Raw genomic sequence first — 20,015 nt, 5'->3', positions numbered from 1 at the left:
TTGCATTATCTGATGTTTTTGACTGTTGGGGGTTTGAGAAATTTACACTATGAGAGAAATTTAGTGTACAATAACTAGGGAGGAAATGTACTTTTAGGGATGGCTAATGACAGTTATGGGGGGGATACTCAACTCTTTGCACGTTTGGATCAGAGAAGCATGCTCTTGGACCCCTGGAAGGTATGGAAATATCCCCACTCACCACTCAGAGATAAGACTCTCACGGGAAATGGGCTGATTTCCTCTTTTTGGGATCCAGGATCTGCTATAAAAATGGGGCCCTCAATTTTGGGGAATCTGTTTCACTTTCGAGCTGTGCCTGCTTATGAGGCCCTAGAAATTGCATACTTTAAAGAGAAACTTAAAAGCTGGCAACTGAAAAATCTTACAACTACTAGATCCGTCTGTCTATTTAAATGTGTTGTATGTGTGATGTGTATAAATGAAAGAGCTTTGATTAATTGGCTTAAAAATAATAAGAGCTTAAATCAAGCCATCAAGCAATCTTTATTTCCCAAAGATTATTTGATTATTTGATTTAATCTTTGGGAAATAAAGACAGTTTTACAGATTATTGGTAAAATTAAGACATTTCATCTAAATTACACTGGTTGCTGAATGCTTTAAGGTCAACTGCTTCTTTTACTTTTAAAAATTATTCTAGTACCTGCTTTGGAGCCATTAGATTCTAAGTAAGGCCTGAGGGCATGTGGAGTTAGCCATGCCTCCTGGTTATGTTAGAAAGAGTCAGACCTTATCTACAATTTTGTCTGGTGTCTTAAGCTCCAAAGCTGGTACATAATTAGAATCACTTACTTACCAGGTTTTTCACCAAAAGTAAAAGTTGCTAAGAGTTAACATTGTAACACGTAATTAAGACTACCAGAAATATACCAGGCATGGTGGTTTATGCCTGTAATCCCAGCACTTTGAGAAGCTGAGGTGGAAAGATCGCTTGAGCTCATGAGTTCCAGATTAGCCTGGACAACATGGCTAAACCCTGTCTTTATAAAAAGTACAAAAAGTACTGGGCACAGTGGTGATGTCTGTAGCCCCAGCTACTCGGGATGCTGAGGTGGGAGCACAGCTTGAACCCAGGAGGTGGAGGTTGCATTAAGCTGAAATTGTGTCGCTGAACTCCAGCCTGGGTAATAGAACCAGACCTTGCCTCAAAAAGAAAAAAAAAAAGGACTACTAGGGAAACAGTTTTACAAGCAAGGTATGTAAGGAAAGTGAAATGTATTTTTGGTAAAATATTATAAGAAGGCATGGGAATGTGGACTTTTTCTTTTGACTTAGTTCAGAGGGTTAAAGGATTGGTTTAAGTTAGATAGGATAAAGTTGAAGGTTTGAGCAAGTGGTGGAAGGTTTGTGAAAAATGCATATTGTAAAAGAAATTCTGTGTGTGAACATATTGGCTAAAGTTGAAGGGGTATTATTCAGTTTTTTCATAAATTGAACATTGGAATAAAAACACAACGGGTTTTTCTTAGAGCACTTATCTACTCTTTAACAAATATTTGTAAAGGGTTATAAAAGATTTATGAGAATCTTACCTTATGGTCAGACATTAAAATTGGATAGATTCGTCTTTAAGGTTTTATTAAGAATTTGGTTTAACATCAATAATGCACTAATGCCATGGTGAAATTTGGCTTATTTGGTATAAAAATCATACAGAAAGCACTGTCAAATATGAAATGGTGTTTGGCTTTCTTTGGGCTGTATTTTTATGAATATTTATTTGTATCTGTTCTAAAATTATGAGAAGCTCCTATAATTCTTTTTTCTTTTTTTTTTTTTTACAGAGTCTTGCTCTGTCACCCAAGCTGGAGTATAGTGGTGTGATTTCGGCTCGCTGCAACCTCCACTTCCTGGGTTCATGCCATTCTCCTGCCTTAGCTTCCCGAGTAGCTGGGACTACAGGCACCCACCACCATGCCCAGCTAATTTGTTTTTTTTTTTGTATTTTTAGTAGAGATGGGGGTTTCATTGTGTTAGCCAGGATGGTCTTGATCTCCTGACCTTGTGATCCACCTGCCTCAGCCTCCCAAAGTGTTGGGATTACAGGCATGAGCCACTGTGCCCAGCCAAGAAACTCCTATAATTCTTATATGACTTAGTGTATATTGTTAATAATTATAATTATGAAAAGTCTTTGTATGCACAGAAGTAACCAAAATTCCTAGTCAATTATGACTTTAATAGTGCCTGTCCTAAGACTTTTTGTCATCCACAGAGAGGTGTTATCTTGTATTGATTCTCTTCAAAAGGTGATTTATAATCAACTACAGGACTTTGACGGGTGCTCTTAAATGCAGGTTTCTGATAACTTAGGAGATTGTGACATCAGAATAGAGGAAAAAACATTCAGGATTCTCATGGAGAGCTGAAATATTCATGACTATCAAGCAGAGCAGGAGTCAATTGCATGGAGTAAACTAATAGAAGCCTGAAGTAATCTTTTTGCCTTTTTTTCTCAAAGTGTTGCTGATCCTTTGTTTTGTTTTTCACAGTCAAGAGAACTTTTATTTACAACTTGTAGCAGCTGAGTATGCCTATAAACAAAATTTGAAGCATATTTTTCTCTACCCGATTTCTCCAGAATTTGGAAACTATTTGTGAGTATTCTTATGGCAATATGGTTATCTGCATAAGTGCAATAAGAATCTGCTTTCTTTTACAACAGGACACAATTGGAGGAACTGGTTATTTTACCAAGCCTTTGACTGGAATGGCATGCTTTCAAATATAAACAAACTGCTTTAAGGAATCGAACTTGACTTACAGAGACAATAAAAGCCCCTTGGGAAAACTGGCCTCATACTTTATCTACATAGTTCTTGTACAGGGTTCTTGGCCTGTGATAAGTAACGAATGCAGCTTTCTCATAGGCCCAGGAGCCCCAATATCTTGGGACCTCAGGAGGAGAGGAATTTACCCAACTTATAGGTATTTGATGGCAGCAACCCATGGCTGGGCTCAGTTTTTTAAAAATTCTTATTTAAAATTCCTTATAGAACAAAGATCCATCAAATCCAATTACAAAACACACACACACACAAAAGCCTATGTGAAAAATAATTATTCTTGCTGCACTTTTTACAAAGAATCAGGCCAAATGTAAAACTAAATTTATTTAGTTGGAAGCAAATCAGTCTTACCATGATTTGTGTTTAATAAAAGTGGGAACCTGAAGAGAGAAAAAAGTTATGTTCCAACTATGGTACACCTGTTATTAGATTCTAGTCTCATCAGTTATTTTTAAGTTTTTTTTTCTTGCAATTTAGACTAATCCTACTTATTCCTGCCAACTAACCAGTGATCTCTGGCTGCTGCTCAGAAAAAAAATAACAGAAATGGGTAATGTAAAAATCTGGATCAATATTCTAATTCCAGTCATGTATTGGAACATATAGCATGTACAGCAACTTCATATCAGCTTGACCAGTTCCAACCACTGCTCAGTTCATGGAAAGCCTTCTAATTTAGTTTACTTGGGATAGTTTTACTTATTGTGCTTTACCATTGTGGAATATATTGCTGTTGTACTCTGTGTGGGAGTGTAGGATAAGCTTACTCAATGTTTTATTAAATTGAATACTTTTTAATCTTCCAGATATCATCTTTTGCCCTCAAGAGTTATGAATGGCCCTCACCATAGTGATGCCTTCTGACTGTGCTCCTCTCTACTCTGAATACAAGAGACCACAATAGTTAGGTAGGAATAGCATAGCCCTTATTCAGCCTGAAGAAGTTACAGAAGATGGATCTTCGTCCCTCTACTACCCTTTGGATTAGGGGTTCCCTTGTAAAAGAGAAGGGAGAAATATGTCAGGGGCATTTGAACCAGAGCAACTCCATCTTGGGCTGGGTGAAATAAGGCTGAGACCTACTGAGCTGTATTCCCAAGAGGGCAGGCATTCTAAGTCACAGGATGAGATAGGAGGTTGGCACAAGATACAGGTGACAAAGACCTTGCTGATTAAACAGTTTGGAGTAAAGAAGCTGGCCAAAACCCACCAAAACCAAGATGGCAATGAAAGTGATGTCTGGTCATCCTCACTGTTCCTTATATGCTAATTATAATGCATTAGCATGCTAAGAGACACTCCTATCGGCACATGACAGTTTACAAATGCCATGGCAACGTCAGGAAGTTACCCTATGTGGTTTAAAAAACGGGAAGAACCCTCAGTTCTGGGAATTACCCACCCCTTTCCTAGAAAACTCATGAATAATCTACCCCTTGTTTAGCATATAATCAAGAAATAACTATAAGTATTCTCAGTCAAGCAGCCCAAGTTGCTGTTCTGCCTATGGAGTAGCCATTCTTTATTCCTTTACTCTCCTAATAAACTTGCTTTCACTTTACTGTATGGACTTGCCCCGAATTCTTTCTTGCTCAAGGGTTAAGAACTGTCTCTTGGCGTCTGGATCAGGAACCCCTTCTGGTAACAGTTCACAATGGATGCTTTTTATACATTCATTGCTTTTAAGATTGTTTGTTCATTTATTCAACATACATTTAACATGTTTTTCTAGTGGTTGCCAACACAATTCTAAATAATATGCTTTTACTTCTTTTTTGATGTATAATTTTTACAAAGTATTTATTGTGCTTCCAATACATCTAATTTTTTTTTCATGAGTTTTTCCCCATTTATGAGGATCAGAGAACCAAACTGGTTTTGTTGCACTGCCATTACCCAGAAGTTTTGAAAAGTGAGAGTCAACTCAAAACTCTGTTCTGTAGAGTCAGTGGGAGAGTTCCTTACACTGAACACTAAATGTGAAATAAAGGCACAAGGATGAATATGGTCACAGTTAAACAAGTTAACATTAGTAAAGCACTCAAGACAATGAAACCACCTTTGCAAAAATTATATCAGTTAGAAAATTATGACAGTGAAAGAGCTAATACCTCACCCCTAACTCCCATCTTGCCTTTCCCTTAATTATTTCTAAGCTACTGGGGCCACCTAACTTTGAGAAACATTTAGGCTATAGTTTACATGTTAACAGACCTTGCCTGAAACTCAACTGTTTTTGTAAAGTTAATGGGAAGCCATTAGGCTGTGGGGGAGGAGAGGAGCCTGAGTCCTGCTAAGTCACAGATATGAACGATTGTCAGTCATTATTCTGGAGGTTATAAGATGCTCAACTTTCCCAATTACTCCTGCAAATAACACCACTGATATGGTTTGGCTGTGTCCCCACCCAAATCTCATAACCCCTATGTGTTGTGGGAGGAACCTGGTGGGAGGTAACTGAATCGTGGGGGTGGTTACCTCCATGCTGTTCTAATAGTGAGTGAGTTCTCACGATATCTGATGGTTTTATAAGGGGCTTTCCCCTCCTTCACTCTGCACATCTCCTTGCTGCCACCATGTGAAGTAGGACATGTTTGCTTCCCCTGCCACCATGATTGTAAGTTTCCTGAGGCCTCCCCAGCCATGCTTAACTGTGAGTCAATTAAAACTCTTTCCTTTATAAATCACCCTGTCTTGGGTATGTCTTTATTAGCAGAATGAGAGCGGACTAATACAACCACTATTTGTAGCTTTTTGAGATATCTTTCCAGGTTTTTTGCATGTCTGACACCCATAGCTCCACCTGGACTGCCAACCCCACTCCCACAGCCCCACCCAGAAGTGATTCAGCCTGTAGGACAGCTTTGACTCCCCCTATGATTTCATCTCAGCCTCAACTAATCAGCAGCAAGCAACTGTCACCTGGCTACCCCCACCCCTTCCTCCAAACTGTGTTTGAAAAACTCCCAGCCTATGAGCTTCAGACTTTGGATCAGACGATCTGAGCATGCACTTCATCTCCCACTTGGCATGGTGGGCCTCGTGTTTATTAAGCTCCTTTTGTACCACAATGGTATGGTCTTTCTTTATGCAGTGGGCAGGAAGAACCCCTTGGGTCGGGTGTTTAAAATAATGCCCAGCTTAGAGTAAGGGCTAGAAAATGGTAGGGAAAATGGATTAAAATCCAAATAAATAACTACTATAATGATATTAGAAATACTGGTGTGGGAGTACACAGGAGATGCAAGAGCCCGTTGCTGTCAGAGGGTAGGGGAAAGCTTCAGAAAAGAGAAACTTTTTCTGAGTTTGGAATGGGTAAGAGAATTCTAAGCAGAAGGACCTGCTTGTAAGATCACAGAAGAGACAGAATAACAAGTAGGGGTATGTGGGAAAAGATTAACAATTGCCCCTCCTTCAAAGTTTCAGTTTATGGTTTGTCTATTCCTGTGGTATAAATACTCCTACCATGGCTGATTTCAAGCTATTAATGTGAAGTCAACAAAGGCAGAGTTGGTGCTACAGGCTAAACTGGGTGCCCTCCAAATTCGTACGTTGAATCCCTAACATTCAATGTGACTATTTGGAGACAGGGTCTTCAGGCAGTAAATCTGGTTAAATGAGATCATAAGGGTAAGTCCCTAATCCAATAGGGCTGATGCCTTAGAAGAAAGGGAAGAGAGAGAGCCCTCTCTCTCCCCCATGTAAGGACACAGTGAGAAGGTAACCATCTGCAAGCCATGAGGAGAGCTTTCCCTAAATGAGCTAAATCTGCCTGCATTTGATCTTGGACTTCCCAGTCTCTAGAACTATGAGAAATAAATGCCTGTTGTTTAAGCTGCCCAGCCTATTGCATTTGTTATGGCAGCCTGAGAGAAGACAGCTGGGAAGAGGTGAACAGTATGCTTACTAGGCCATAGGAGCCAATTGCAGCACATCCTTCCTGGGAGAAGAGTAAGTAGTTCCCTAAATCCTGAGCATAGGCACCCAGGGAGTGAAGGACACAAATGATGCAGAAAAATTAGATGGGGAAGGAGAATAAAAGGGTTTGGACGACTTGCTAAATAACTTGGGACCTCATTTAACTAAATTCCCTCATTTAAGATGCTATCTTCAAATACAGCCACATTCTGAGGTCCTGGGGTGGGGGTGGGGGGTTAAGACTTCAGCATGAGTTTTGGGGAGGGGACACAATTCAGCCCTTAATAGCTCCAGTTGTATCCCCTCAGTTGTTTTCCTGAACCTTGCCCACGTCTTTGTAAATAATAACTCTCAACTTCCCCTATTGAGTGGGCCATCTTTTTCCTGTCCAAATTCTGATATAGGAAGGGTCTCCAAAATAGTACACTGCAAAGGGAACCTCAGTCTCAAAAGTTGGGAACCACTATATATCTGCTTTCACTTTCAAGCATTGAAACTAATGTCAATCAACTGCCCTTCTATTCTTAATATTTTATCCAAGGAATCACCAAATTCTTTCTTCTTTTAAAAAAAAACGTTACAGGCTGGGCATGGTGGCTCACGCCTGTAATCCCAGCACTGTGGGAGGCCGAGGCGGGTGGAGTTTGAGGACAGCTTGGTTAACATGGCGAAGCCCTGTCTCTACTAAAAATACAAAAATTAGCTGGGCATGGTGGCGGGCACCTGTAATCCCAGCTACTCAAGAGGCTGAGGCAGGAGAATCGCTTGAACCTGGGAGGCAGAGGTTGCAGTGAGCCAAGATCGCGCCATTGTACTCCATCCTGGGCGACAAGAGCAAAACTCCGTCTCAAAAACAAAAACAAAAAACAAACAAAAAAACCCACTACCAACAACAAAAACAAGTTACATTGTGGGCTGGGGCCGCTTTCCGACCCCATTTCCCTATTGTCCGACTTCAGGCTTCCAAGTGAGGACGGCACTTCCCAGGCAGTGACCCGCAGTCACTGCGCTCCCAGAGGACGTCCTGCCTCAGGGCCCTGGAACGTCCACCTTCTCCTAGCGCCGATCCTGAGCTGAGAAGCTCTGTCTGGCACAGCCACCCTGCATCGTGGGCTGCTTCTTTCCCCAGGCGAAGCTCAACTTCTTCCCTTTGTTCTGAACCTCTGAACCTCTGAAAAAAGATGTGGACATCTTTTTTCAAACGCTCCACGGTAAAATCCTTGCCTGCCTCGAAACCCTGCCTACCTCTGAGATCTGAGGACCGATACTAAACGCTGGACGTAATGCAATGTACACATGTAAGCAGGCTCTGTAGGCACTCACTCCGCCCAGGCTCGCGCGTGGCAGAGGGGAAACAGAGAAGCAGACCGCTTTCCATCTTTCCCATGTTCAGTTGTGCCAGATGACAGGGGAGGTCACAGCCTGCGGCTAACTCCCCAGCCCAAGCCGACTTTCTTTGCAGGGTTCAAGGTTAATTGTGAGGATTTACATTCGCATGGCACACCCGCATCCCCCTCTACGTGGAAATATGTCTTAACTTTCATAACTGCCTTACTAGCAGGGTATTTTTCGCTAGCGGCGAAGCGTCCTCCGCAAGCCGCCCAGCTGACCGGCAGCAGAGACAGCGTTCTGGCCCTGCGTTCGCACGCAAGAACAAAGGCGCGGCTGAGCGCTTCCCTCCAAACCACGTGGTCTTGCCCGTGCTTAAAAACAAACGCTCAGCCAGGCGCATGCGCCGCGAGCCTACCCGCGCCAGCCCGAGTGGGAGTCACTGTTGGGGGCGGTGTCTACGGTTGAGCTGAGGGCGCAGGCGCCACGGCCCGTCTAGCCGGGTGCCCAGGCGGCTGGCGGCGGCAGCGGCAGCGGCAGCGGCAGAGTCTCCGTTTCCGTGTGGGCGGCCACGCAGCCCTGGGTGAGTGTTCTGGGGGCCCGGCCCAATGTCGGGCAGTGGATGTCGGGGCCCGGCTCAGGCTTCTCTGGCGGCCGCGGCCCCGCACCTTGGCCTCGCCGTGGTGATTGAGCCTGTCAGCGAGGGCTGTTTGTAGCGGTCTTAGGGCCAGGCTCCCGCTTCCGGCCGCCTAGCCTGAGACCGGAAGTAGCGCCGCGGAGCTTTCACCTGAGGCGGCCCGAGTCCCTGGCTGGCGAGAAACTCAGCTACTTCTCCGACTTTGTATACGGCCCCTACGCGCTGGGTCAGCTGGGTCCTTTTTGATCTCGATTAAAATGCTGGAGCTGTTATTTTAAAGAGAGTCGGGCTAGATGTACGTCCGACGTTTTGGGCGTTGATAGAGTCAAGTTAATAGAGTGTGGGCGGATGGGGCAGGCCGCCTGTAAACGTGACTTCCACGCAGCGTCTTCACTGCTGTCGTCCTGTGATAGGCTACCCTTTTCTCCTCCACTTTTCCCATCATATTCTTGTTGCTCTGTCTCCTCCAATCCATTATCCGCACAGTTGTGCAAGTGGTCTCTGGCATAAAGTAGGTCATGCCATCATCCCCCTACTTAACAGTTTTCAGAGTCAGTCCATTGCACTGGCAGTGGAATCCATGCTCGTGTTTTCCCAGGCCTTGTGTGATTTGGCCCTTGCCTGTCCCCTCTCAGAACTGTGCCTGTGTCCGACCAACTCTCCAAACCAGACCCAGCTCTCCCCTGGCTGCGGGAGCGCCAGTGCTGGGGGAAGGACGATGAAGATACTAGTGTCCCAGATGATTTAAGCCTTAGAAGATACTCTGCAAGACTTAGGCCATGAATGGAGCCCTTCTTGGCTCTTCTTAACTCAAAGTCAAAAATAAAGTAAAAAATTCGATGTTCTAGCCTTCTTCCTTTTTCACAAATGCATCAGCTCTTTCTAGTGATAAAAGTTACACACGTTGTTGGGAGGCTGAGGTAGGTGGATCACCTGAGGTCAGGAGTTCGAGACCAGCCTGACCAACATGGTGGAACCCTGTCTTTACTAAATACAAAAAATTAGCCGGGCGTGGTGGCACATGCCTGTAATCCCAGCTACTCGGGAGGCTGAGGCAGGAGAATCGTTTGAACCCGGGAGGCAGAGGTTGCCCTCCAGCCTGGGCAACAGGAGCGAAATTCTGTCTCAAAAAAAAAAAAAATTACACTCATTTCCTTGCAAGACGTTCACTTTACTTTCGATCTGACTGAGTCCTCAGATGTTACTTTATCAGAGAGGCCTCCTTGACCCCATAATCTACCTCCATAATTTCAGTTTGGTTTCTCTCGTTTTGTCAGAAAACCTTGTACTTTCCTAACAGCAGTCACCACAATTATACTTGTATGTGTCTCAAAAGTTGGGAACCACTGTATATCTGCTTTTACTTTCAAGCATTGAAACTAGTATCAGTCAACTGCCCTTCTATTTTTAATATTGTATCCAATATATCGCTATTGTGTACGTATGTGTGTGTGTGTATATTTGGATTTTAAATATCTGTTTTTCTCATGACACTCTAAGCTCTATGGGGACAGGAATTAGTTAACCTAGTACATTGTCTGATGTAATTGACTCTCAGTAACTGTTAAATGTGTGATTTATTTCACTTCTGAAATTCTTTAACCTGATAAGAGCCTTCTGGTTTCCAACTCTCACTCCCAGAAGACTTGGTTTTCTGGCCATTGCCAGACACTAAATGGCTTCTTGACCCCTTTCTCCCATTTCCAGGCCCCTTCTGTTTTTTTTTTTTTTTAAACCTACTCAGCTTGGACCCCCTGAAGTCAGTTACTTCAGCTACTCTTCTCAGCATCTTCAAGCCCAAGACCCTTTTGCTGTACCATTTCTGCTCTGAAAATCCTCAATAGTGACATTTCCCCCAGGACTGCTAATTGCTAAAGGAGGAGATTGTACAGCCCTGGAGACTGTTAGCAGTCTATGGCTCTGTGGGCCTGGGGGCGGGGATCCTCAGGTTGGTCCTCCACAGCAATCATCAGTGTTTGTTCCCTGTTAGCTCCCTGTTCTCTTGTACAGGACATTTATTCCAGACTCAGTCTTCAGCCCCTGTGCCAACTTTGTCTCCTGACCCAGGAACTGCCCAACTTGCTACTTTGTGGGATATTTTGTCTATGATCCACTTCAGCTTCCCTCCTCTCCACCTGCAAATTTAGATCCATCAGGATTCCTCCTTCTGCCAGAGTCCGAGAAAGATGTGTAGTGCCTCCTGTTCATTTCTGCTCGGGACCTTCCACTTTTGCTGTCTCTTTTGGTACACCTTTCTGTGTGGGTTATCTCCTCTGTCTCCCTCCAGTCATTACATGCTCTAGTTTTTCTTGCCCTAGTTCTCTCCCCACCCCCGACAAATCCATTATTTATCACTCTAGCTGTCTCCTTGCCACAGGCAAGCTCCTTAAAGGACAGGCCACTCCCTTGTGGCCTCCATTTCCTCATCTGCTCCTTTCACACCAACTACATTTCAACCACTACAGTCTGGTTTTTGACCCTATCCTCCACTGAAACTTTTTTTTTTGAGACAGAGTCTTGCTCTTGTTGCCCAAGCTATAGTGCAATGGTGCGATCTCAGCTCACTGCATCCTCTGCCTCCTGGGTTCAAGCGATTCTCATGCCTCAGCCTCCCGAGTAGCTGGGATTACAGGCACGCACCAGCACGCCTGGCTAAGTTTTGTATTTTTAGTACAGGTGGGGTTTCACCGTGTTGGGTCAGGCTGGTCACGAACTCCTGACCTCAGGTGATCCACCCACGTCAGCCTCCCAAAGTGCTGGGATTACAGGTGTGAGCCACTGAGCCTGGCCTGAAACTTCTTTTACCAGGGTAAATGGTGACCTGTTAGTATCCAAATTCACTCAGCCCTTTCCAATTCACTGGACCCTCTTCCTCCTTTTTTATTATTAGAAGTTTTCCCCAAACTTCATTATTTTTAACTTTGTCTTTGCACCACAATACTAGTGCTTTTTGATATTATTTATTTTACAAAAAAGAAAAAAGGTTACTTAATATTTTGGTTGAATTGGCATCCTTTTCTCTTAAAAGAAATTCTCATGTGTGTACAAATAAGAAAATGAAAACAGAATTGTTAACTGCCAGCTAGTACAGAGACTCTGAGCTGGAATCCTGCTCCCTCTGTTGGAAAGTGAGGTGAGCTGAGCCTTCCTCTTGAAAATAATCAGCAGGCCCCAAAAGGAGGAACTTTCTCACTGTGTTGTTCACTTTTTAACCTTTCCGATGTTAGCCTCCTCGGACCCTCCAAAATGACCTTGGGTACCTGTCAGAGCCTTAAGAACCCTGGAACTGCTCACTCTGCTGATGTGTCCACATATCACCCAGACTTTACCTTGAGCTCAGATGTGCATTTCGGACTGCATGCTGCACATGGTACTGATTACGTATAAGCTGCTTGCCAGTCCTGCTTCCCATCTGCTTCCTTTTTGAGAGTCTCATTTTTGTGACTGAATTTGTGACTCATTTGTCCAGACCAAACTTTTTATTAGACTTAGCTCTGAACCTCACTTCCTTTCAGCAGATGTTGAGCACCTCCTATTTATCAGACCATGCATGGCGCATGTGTTCAAATCTCAGTTCCTCCATGATATTTCTTGGGCTCCAGACACCATATATAGGTCCCTCAATGCTCACGTGACCTCTTGTCCGTGTCCTGGGCTAGCTGACCTGCACTGCTCTGTTGTTACTGACATGCTGCTTCTCCAGTGGATAGCCACTAGGGTGTAGATGGTGCTGAATTCTTTGTATCCCAGTGCTTTATTGCTGGGCTTATTTTATTTAATAAGGAATGAGTGGGACCCATTGGGGGAACTTGTCATTTAACAGAAAAGTTACAGTGCTCAAAGAAGTTTTAGTTTATTCACAGATAAACAAAAAGCAAGACGGGTTTTGGTTATTGTGTTGCTTTTTAATATATTTATTAGGTGTGATAGTTGTATGGGTAATATAGTGAATATATTCTCCTTAAAGCAGCAGGTCCTGAGTATGTGGAGTACAGTGTGAAAGTCCCCCCTTATTTTTCCCTGTGCTTTCTCTTCCCCCGTCCTGACTTGCAGGCTTAGTTTGTATCCTGCCAGATCATTCTGTGTGCAGGATACATACTTTTTTCAACATCAGTGCGTTCATACCATGAATTTTTTCACTTAACATGGCTTTTGTATCAGTACTACAGAATATACTTAGTAGCTACATTAAACTGTTTAAAAATGTGCTCCACTAAACATCCTTGCATCTATGTGTGATTAGTTCTCTGGAATAATTCTCTGGAATAAATACCTAGAATTTCTTGACAAAGGTCATGTGCATTTAAAATTTTAATAGCTATTGCTAAGTTGTCCCCCCAAAGGGCTTTACTAATTTATATTCTCAGCAGCAGTGTGTGAGGGGGAGGGGATCATTCTCCTTGTCTGTATTGGATGTATCAGGCTTTACATTTTTGCCAGCCTGATGGGTGAGAAATTATACTATATATTAAAATGGAGTTATTTTTGAGTTTTTTTTTTTTTTTTGAGATTGAGTCTCACTCTTGCCTATGCTGGAATGCAGTGGCGAGATCTCAGCTCACTGCAACTTCCGCCTCCTGGGTTCAAGTGATTCTCCTGCTTCAGCCTCCCAAGTAGCTGGGATTACAAGTGCCCACCACTATGCCCAGCCAATTATTGTATTTTTAGTAGAGACGGGGTTTCACCATGTTTGGCCAGGCTGGTCTCAAACTCCTGACCTCAAGTGATCTGCCCGCCTCAGCCTCCCAAAGTGTTGGGATTACAGACGTGACCCACTGTGCCCAGCCTATTTTCGAGAATATTTTAATTAATCTTTTAAAAAAAACTTCTAATTTATTTTACATAGTCTTGCTCTTTTGCCCAGGCTAGAGTGCAGTTGTGCAATCATGGCTCACTGCAGCCTCCGTCTACTAGGCTCAAGTGATCCTCCTGCCTCAGCCCCTTGAGTAGCTGGGACTATAGGTGCACACCACCAGGCCTGGCTAATTTTTAAAATTTTTAGTAGAGACAATGTCTCATTATCTTTCCCAGGCTGATCTTGAAGTCCTGAGTTTGCTGTTTCCCTGGTTGGTCTCTGTCCTCCTGCTTTGGCCTCCCAAAGCAGGAGGTTTGTTCCCAAAGCTTCTGATTTGTTCAGAGCTCCTACTTACTGGATAGGTGTTCAGCCTAGGAGTTTCTAGTCTCAGATTCACACAGAAGCTCTTTCCTAACATCACTGTTTCTTATGCATTACAGTTGATCTTGCCACTATAATATAAATCATTTGTCATAATGAAATGAAGATGCTAACTTGGAAAACAGCAGCCAAATGACTTCAACTGTTTTGAAGAATATTCCATGGCCATCACCCCAGGATTTTGGTGGCTGGCTTTCTTAGCTGGCTGCCTAAATGTTCTTTGTTGATGACACTGCTTTTCTATTTCTGGTTAATTTTTTTTTTATTTATTATCAGAACTCAAGAAGATATATTGTTTGTCCCTTTTTAGTGAATTAATACTTGGAAACTTGAATTTATATAGTTGGAAGATTATTACTTGATCTTTTGAGAAATCAGTCTGCTCTAATTATAAAATATTTAAGAACTACAATGAAACCTACATAACGAAAAGGCTTATAAATTTTTTTTCCTTTTAGAGAGTCTGTAGAGAATGCCAAATGAGGGAATCTCCCACTCAAGTCAAACTCAGGAGCAAGACTATTTACAGAGTCAACCTATCAGTAATAATGAAGAAATGGCAATCAAGCAAGAAAGTGGTGGTGATGGGGAGGTGGAGGAATACCTGCCCTTTAGTTCCGTGGGTGACGGACTGTCCACCTCTGCTGAGGGGTGCGCATCAGCAGCTCTGAGGAGAGGGCCAGCCCTGCTGCACATCAACCGACGTCAGATCCAGGCGGTGGAGCCTAGTGCCCAGGCCCTTGAGCTGCAGGGTTTGGGTGTGGACGTCTATGACCAGGATGTGCTGGAACAGGGTGTGCTTCGGCAGGTGGACAATGCCATCCATGAGGCCAGCTGTGCCTCCCAGCTCGCTGACGTGGAGAAGGAGTATCGGTCGGTCCTGGATGACCTCACGTGAGTGCAGCCCATCTTCTTCCTTTAAAAGTTGTAGTTAAGCATGACGGGGATATTCAGGTAATGGAGAGCTCTAGTATTCCAGAAGTTTAGGAGATGTGTAGAGTCTTTTATTTGGAGGACAGAGTCAGTAAGGGCAATCCTCAGTCTCATCTTTGAGCCCCAGCCCTTCCCCTCAGGAGTGGCATTGTACATGGTAGTTAGAGTCTCCGTCCAGCTCATGAAAGCCAGTTGCATGCATAATGTCCAGAAGAGAAGGGCTGTTCACCAGCATGTACACAAAGTGATCTCAGGAGAAGTGCACCTAAAATTCGGGTGTTTCCTATTCAAGATGCCAGGAATACATTCCGCCACCTTCACATTTTTCTCTGTGCAGTAGTTTCTTTCTAGCTTGCTGTCCCCAAACTTAGTGTTCAGTCCTTGGGCAATTTTTCAGATTTGCATTTGTAGAAATAATGAGAAAGACTCCCTGGTTTTCTTTTCTTTCATCCTCATTTTGACTCCAGGAATGGAGATTTTATTTGTGTTTTAGAGAGGGAGAAGACTTGAGCTGTTTTGAGCATAGCACATTAATGGGGAAGAAGGGGAAGCTGTGGACCTGAGCCAGGGTAGGAGGTGAGGACAGGAGAGGGGAAGTGGGAGGTGTTGAGCTCACTTATCATTACTGCTTGGCCCCCTTTTGGGCAGTGTTCTGGGCAATGTCAGGTAAGCAAGAAAGAAGGCGAGGGCTGAACTGGATGGAGGATGGAGCAGTGTCACAGGATAGCTGGGGAGGGTGGAGTGTGGAGCTGTCATGAATGTGGCTGTTGGTACTTCAAAGACATGTTTTCTGCTCCATTCCCTGGTGTGTTCTTTTGGTCTCCTCAGGAGCAGGTGCTCATTCATGGTTATAGTCTGAGTGTTGAGGACCTCAACTCTTTATAATGACACTTACATTTGATCTTGGAAATGTGTCCTCTTTCTACAGAGGTGACAGAGGAAAGTTGTGGGGTCTCCATGCAGAGTGATGCTAGATGGCTGGTGGCATGTGGTATCTCAGCCAGTAATATGCGTTGTTTATCCTGTAATCCACAGAGGATACAAACAGCAAATAACACAAGCATCAAGAAGATTGAATTTGTGTTTTGAAAATTGGAAGCTACAATTCTATGGTGTCTATTTTAGGAGTAATTTATTTTAAATTGATTTGTTTTCTTTGCACCACAAAGTTTAATGATATAGTAAGTGAATCTTCCATTTATGCAGAAGAAAAATAATTGTTGCAGATGTGTGATTTATATAAGAAAATGTTTAAGCATTTTTAGGATGCTTCCAAACTTTGGCTTCCATAACAGGTTTAAAAAACCCATGTATGCATTTTTTCATGTAAAAGGACAACTTTTTGCACATTGTTCTAGCATAGTGTCTTGAATAAAGTAGGCACTTAAATAGTGCTTGTAGAATGAATGAAGCAGCTTACAAATGGGAATGAGCTGATCTAAATCCGCTAGATAAAAGAAAACACTAGCAGTCATCTTAAACCTCTAATGATCCTACAAGTTTTATTTGTGGCCAATAAGGGTGTGTATTCTGGTTTAGTTTATTTTATCTTTTAGTTAATAAGAAGTAAAAGGGATGTGTTTTAGCGTTTTCTCTTTATATTATGCTATAAAAATGTTATCAGAGTGGAAAATAGACAATTTATCTTATTTTTCAGGTCATGTACGACATCACTAAGGCAAATCAATAAAATTATTGAACAGCTTAGCCCTCAAGCTGCCACCAGCAGAGACATCAACAGGAAACTAGATTCTGTAAAACGACAGAAGTATAATAAGGTGATTCAGAATAACGTATTCGGTATTGCATTTTGAAAAGTCATCATTTAGGCCCACTTAATTTAGGAAGTATTTTAAAAGCACTTATAAGATGTGAAGCAAATACTTACAATTACAGTAGAGAAATTTTGGGTTTCTTTTTTATGTTTAATCTTTCTGCTGTTTCCCTTTGACATCCCATTCTATTGCATTTAAAAAAACACAGATACATATACACACACATCCATCCATACACACATCCATACATATACAGTTGCTCCTTGATTTATGGCGGGGTTACGTCCCAACAAACCCATCGTAAATTGAAAATATTGTTAGTCAAAAATGCATTTAATACCCTGAAAAACCTATCTTAAAGTCAAAATATTGCAAGTCAAACCGTAGTTAAGTCCAGAGCCTCCTCAGTTTATAATGGGGTTATGCCCTGATAAACCCATCACAAAGTTGAAAAATTGCAAGTCAGAACTTGGTAAGTTGAAGACCATCTGTGTGTTTGAGAAAAGTTCCTTTTTGGTGTTGCTTGCCTCACTTGGGTGCACTTCCCTAGTCTTCCTGCACCACCATTTCTTTGGCCTGGCTTAGGGTCACACTGACCTCAGTCTCCTGGTCTTGTGTGAATTCTTTTCTGCTTCAACCTTGCTTCCTCTGATTGTCTCCACTCTGTTTCCTGGCAGTGCAGCTGTTGACCCTCACACACCTTTGCTCACTGTTGCAAGAGCCTGGCCCTTCCTCGCATGGCCCTTCTTCCCACCTTGGGTGGTACAGTCAGCACCCAGCCACACTGGATCTGTACTTAGCTTTGGAAAACTTAATGGTAGGGAATATTTGTTACTTAGGATATTATTTTTATGAAGTTTGAAGCTTTTTTAAAGGATTTATGTACAGCTTTGTGAGGTTTGAAACATTTTTTAGGATTTATGTACCCCTTTGTGAAAATACATTGCAATAGATGGGAATGACTAGTTGTAACCATTTCAGTTCTGCCATCCCAAATGACTAACAGATGTCCTTGTGCTTACAGTTGATTCACTGCAGTGAGTAGAGTCCTTGCATCTTTTCTTTAAGCTCTCCAGGGGCAGGGCTGTGCATAGACTCAGTTCACGTGGCCCTCCTTTTATTATACTTTCCACTCACCAGTCTGTTATCTGCACCACCCCATCTTCTCTCACTTGCTTCCAGAATACAAGCCCAAAGGTCACAGCTAGCAGTTGCCCAAGGCAAGTGGCTCCTCCCAAATCAGAGAGGGGATATCTGGTCACTCGTGGGAGCATGTGAAATTGATGTGCACAGATATCTTCTTGGGCTTCTGGTGGGCTGGGATTTCAAGGGTGTAGAGCATCAAACTTGAGACCACTTCGGGTCCTAGTCTAACTTAATTATGCATTCTTGTCTTTAGCAGCTCTTTCATGGTTAGGTAGACTATTCAGAGGGAAAGTGCTTTAAACAGGATGTTGCTGAGAGAAAGACTGAGAAAAAACAAATTGCAAATCATTGCAATGTGGCATTTATGTTCAGGATTTCCCCTAGTCCCACACTCATATTTGAAGTTGAAACATTCTTGACTTTGGGAAGATAAACCAGGTACCACAGGCCCCGTTCATTGGGCCTTCCCAATGAAGCCCAAGGGCACATATCTGAGTTGTAGTGATGTGGAAGGAAACAAGACAGGAGTCTGGAGTGGCCAGGGTGAAGAGGCATGGCAAAATATATTTTTTTCTTAAGGCTTTTTGATAAGGTAGAATACTGAAAGGACAGTCATAAATATGGTAGGTTATCAAAGGAGACTAACTTTTTCAACTGAACATTTGCGTTTTTATTCCTTGTCTTATGGCCTATTGACTTCCATAGCCCATTGGCTCCGAAGATCAGAAACACAGAGTAGTTTAGGGTTTTGCCCAGTGTGTAAGGGGGAAACCAAGTAGAACAAGTCCACCTTTCAGGTCAGTGTCCATGTATTTAAGGGCTCGGGCACATAGAAGGCTGTCTGCCGCCCTCAGGAGAGCATGGTGGTGCAGGCATGTCTGTCTGCTGGGAGTATTCATGGCCCCTTTACTCCTAGAAAAGTGGTAGTTGCTCACATGGGGCTCTCTAGTAATAGTAATGTATGGAATTTTTATATAATGTAATGTATATTTTGTTTTTATTTTACTTTGGATTCAAGTTTAAAATTTCATAATGCTGTCTTTTGGACTTAACAATAAATCACTTCATTGCTGTTTTCTGTCTTCGATATTTACCATTCAAGGAACAACAGCTAAAAAAGATCACTGCAAAACAAAAGCATCTCCAGGCCATCCTTGGAGGAGCAGAGGTGAAAATTGAACTAGATCACGCCAGTCTAGAGGAAGATGCAGGTGAGGATGCTGGGAGCAGTTTCTCTGTGTTCTTGAATTGATGCCTGATGCCTGTAGTCAGTGGAGGGTGTCTCTTTAGTCTTTGCCTGGATTTTGAGAAAAATCCATTTCGTTGCTTTAGTGTCAAAACAGATTTAGGAAAATTTTATTCTTTACACCTGCAGAACCAAATCCCTCTCAAAGAGAATTAAAGTAAACTTTTAACTCAGTTCATTGGAGGCTACTGATACACATTTATTATTACATTTAATACATTGGAAATCTTAAACATTCTTATATTGTTAATTTGATAAAGACAACTAGCATCATGATCAAATTACATGTTGGAAGCCCAACATCATCAATTCCCATTTGTAGAATGGCTCTCACGTGTCTTTAAGGAGCGTATTTGGCAGGCTTTCCAAGCATCAGTTTAAGAAAAGACATCTTCATTCAGGTTATACTGTGGCCAGTGTTTCATTTACATTACTGTCTTGGATGGTTGTCTTTTGGAAAACCTTTTGGGAAAATTCATAAGCTCTGGAACTAAATTATCTTTGCAGTCATTGTGTGTGTGCGTGTGTGTACAAATTGTTGGTGGCTGCTTAGGCATTGACTATTTGAAATACAGATTAAAGCTGCTTAACATTAAATTCTCTAAGCAACTATTTTCTACTAGCTTTAGAAGTTTATTCAGTAAGATGAGAATTGTTATGAAGAATTAATTGAGGCAATAGAAAAATATAAATACATATATATATTTTTGAGACAGAGTTTTGCTCTTGTTGCCGAAGTAGGAGTGCAGTGGCACCATCTCAGCTCACTGCAACCTCTGCCTCCTGGGTTCAAGTGATTCTCCTGCCTCAGCCTCCCAGGTAGCTGGGATTTCAGGTGCACACCACCATGCCTGGCTAATTTTTTGTATTTTTAGTAGAAACAGGGTTTCACCATGTTTGCCAGGCTGGTCTCGAACTCCTGACGTCAGGTGATCTGCCCACCTTGGCCTCCCAAAGTGCTGGAATTATAGGTGTGAACCACTGCACCCAGCCCAAAAATACGTGGTTTTAAAGTTTAGTCTCTCAGAATTCATTAGGCCTA

General features: G+C 42.7%; 1 protein-coding gene across 1 annotated transcript in view; it reads left to right on the top strand.

Moving 5' to 3' along the window:
* The first annotated feature begins 8,475 nt into the window (after positions 1-8,475).
* ERCC6 (ERCC excision repair 6, chromatin remodeling factor) overlaps positions 8,476-20,015 on the top strand; it is an 81,625-nt gene continuing 70,085 nt past the window's right edge. The window contains 4 exon segments of the mRNA XM_017885518.1: positions 8,476-8,643; positions 14,332-14,767; positions 16,464-16,584; positions 18,830-18,938. Of these exon segments, the coding sequence (XP_017741007.1) occupies positions 14,346-14,767; positions 16,464-16,584; positions 18,830-18,938 (652 nt within the window). The 5' untranslated portion in view covers positions 8,476-8,643; positions 14,332-14,345.

The sequence above is a fragment of the Rhinopithecus bieti genome, unplaced genomic scaffold, assembly GCF_001698545.2.
Source record: "Rhinopithecus bieti isolate Rb0 unplaced genomic scaffold, ASM169854v2 scaffold_15143, whole genome shotgun sequence".
In the NCBI taxonomy this organism is placed as follows: domain Eukaryota; kingdom Metazoa; phylum Chordata; class Mammalia; order Primates; family Cercopithecidae; genus Rhinopithecus; species Rhinopithecus bieti.
This window is presented reverse-complemented; position numbering and strand designations above follow the sequence as displayed.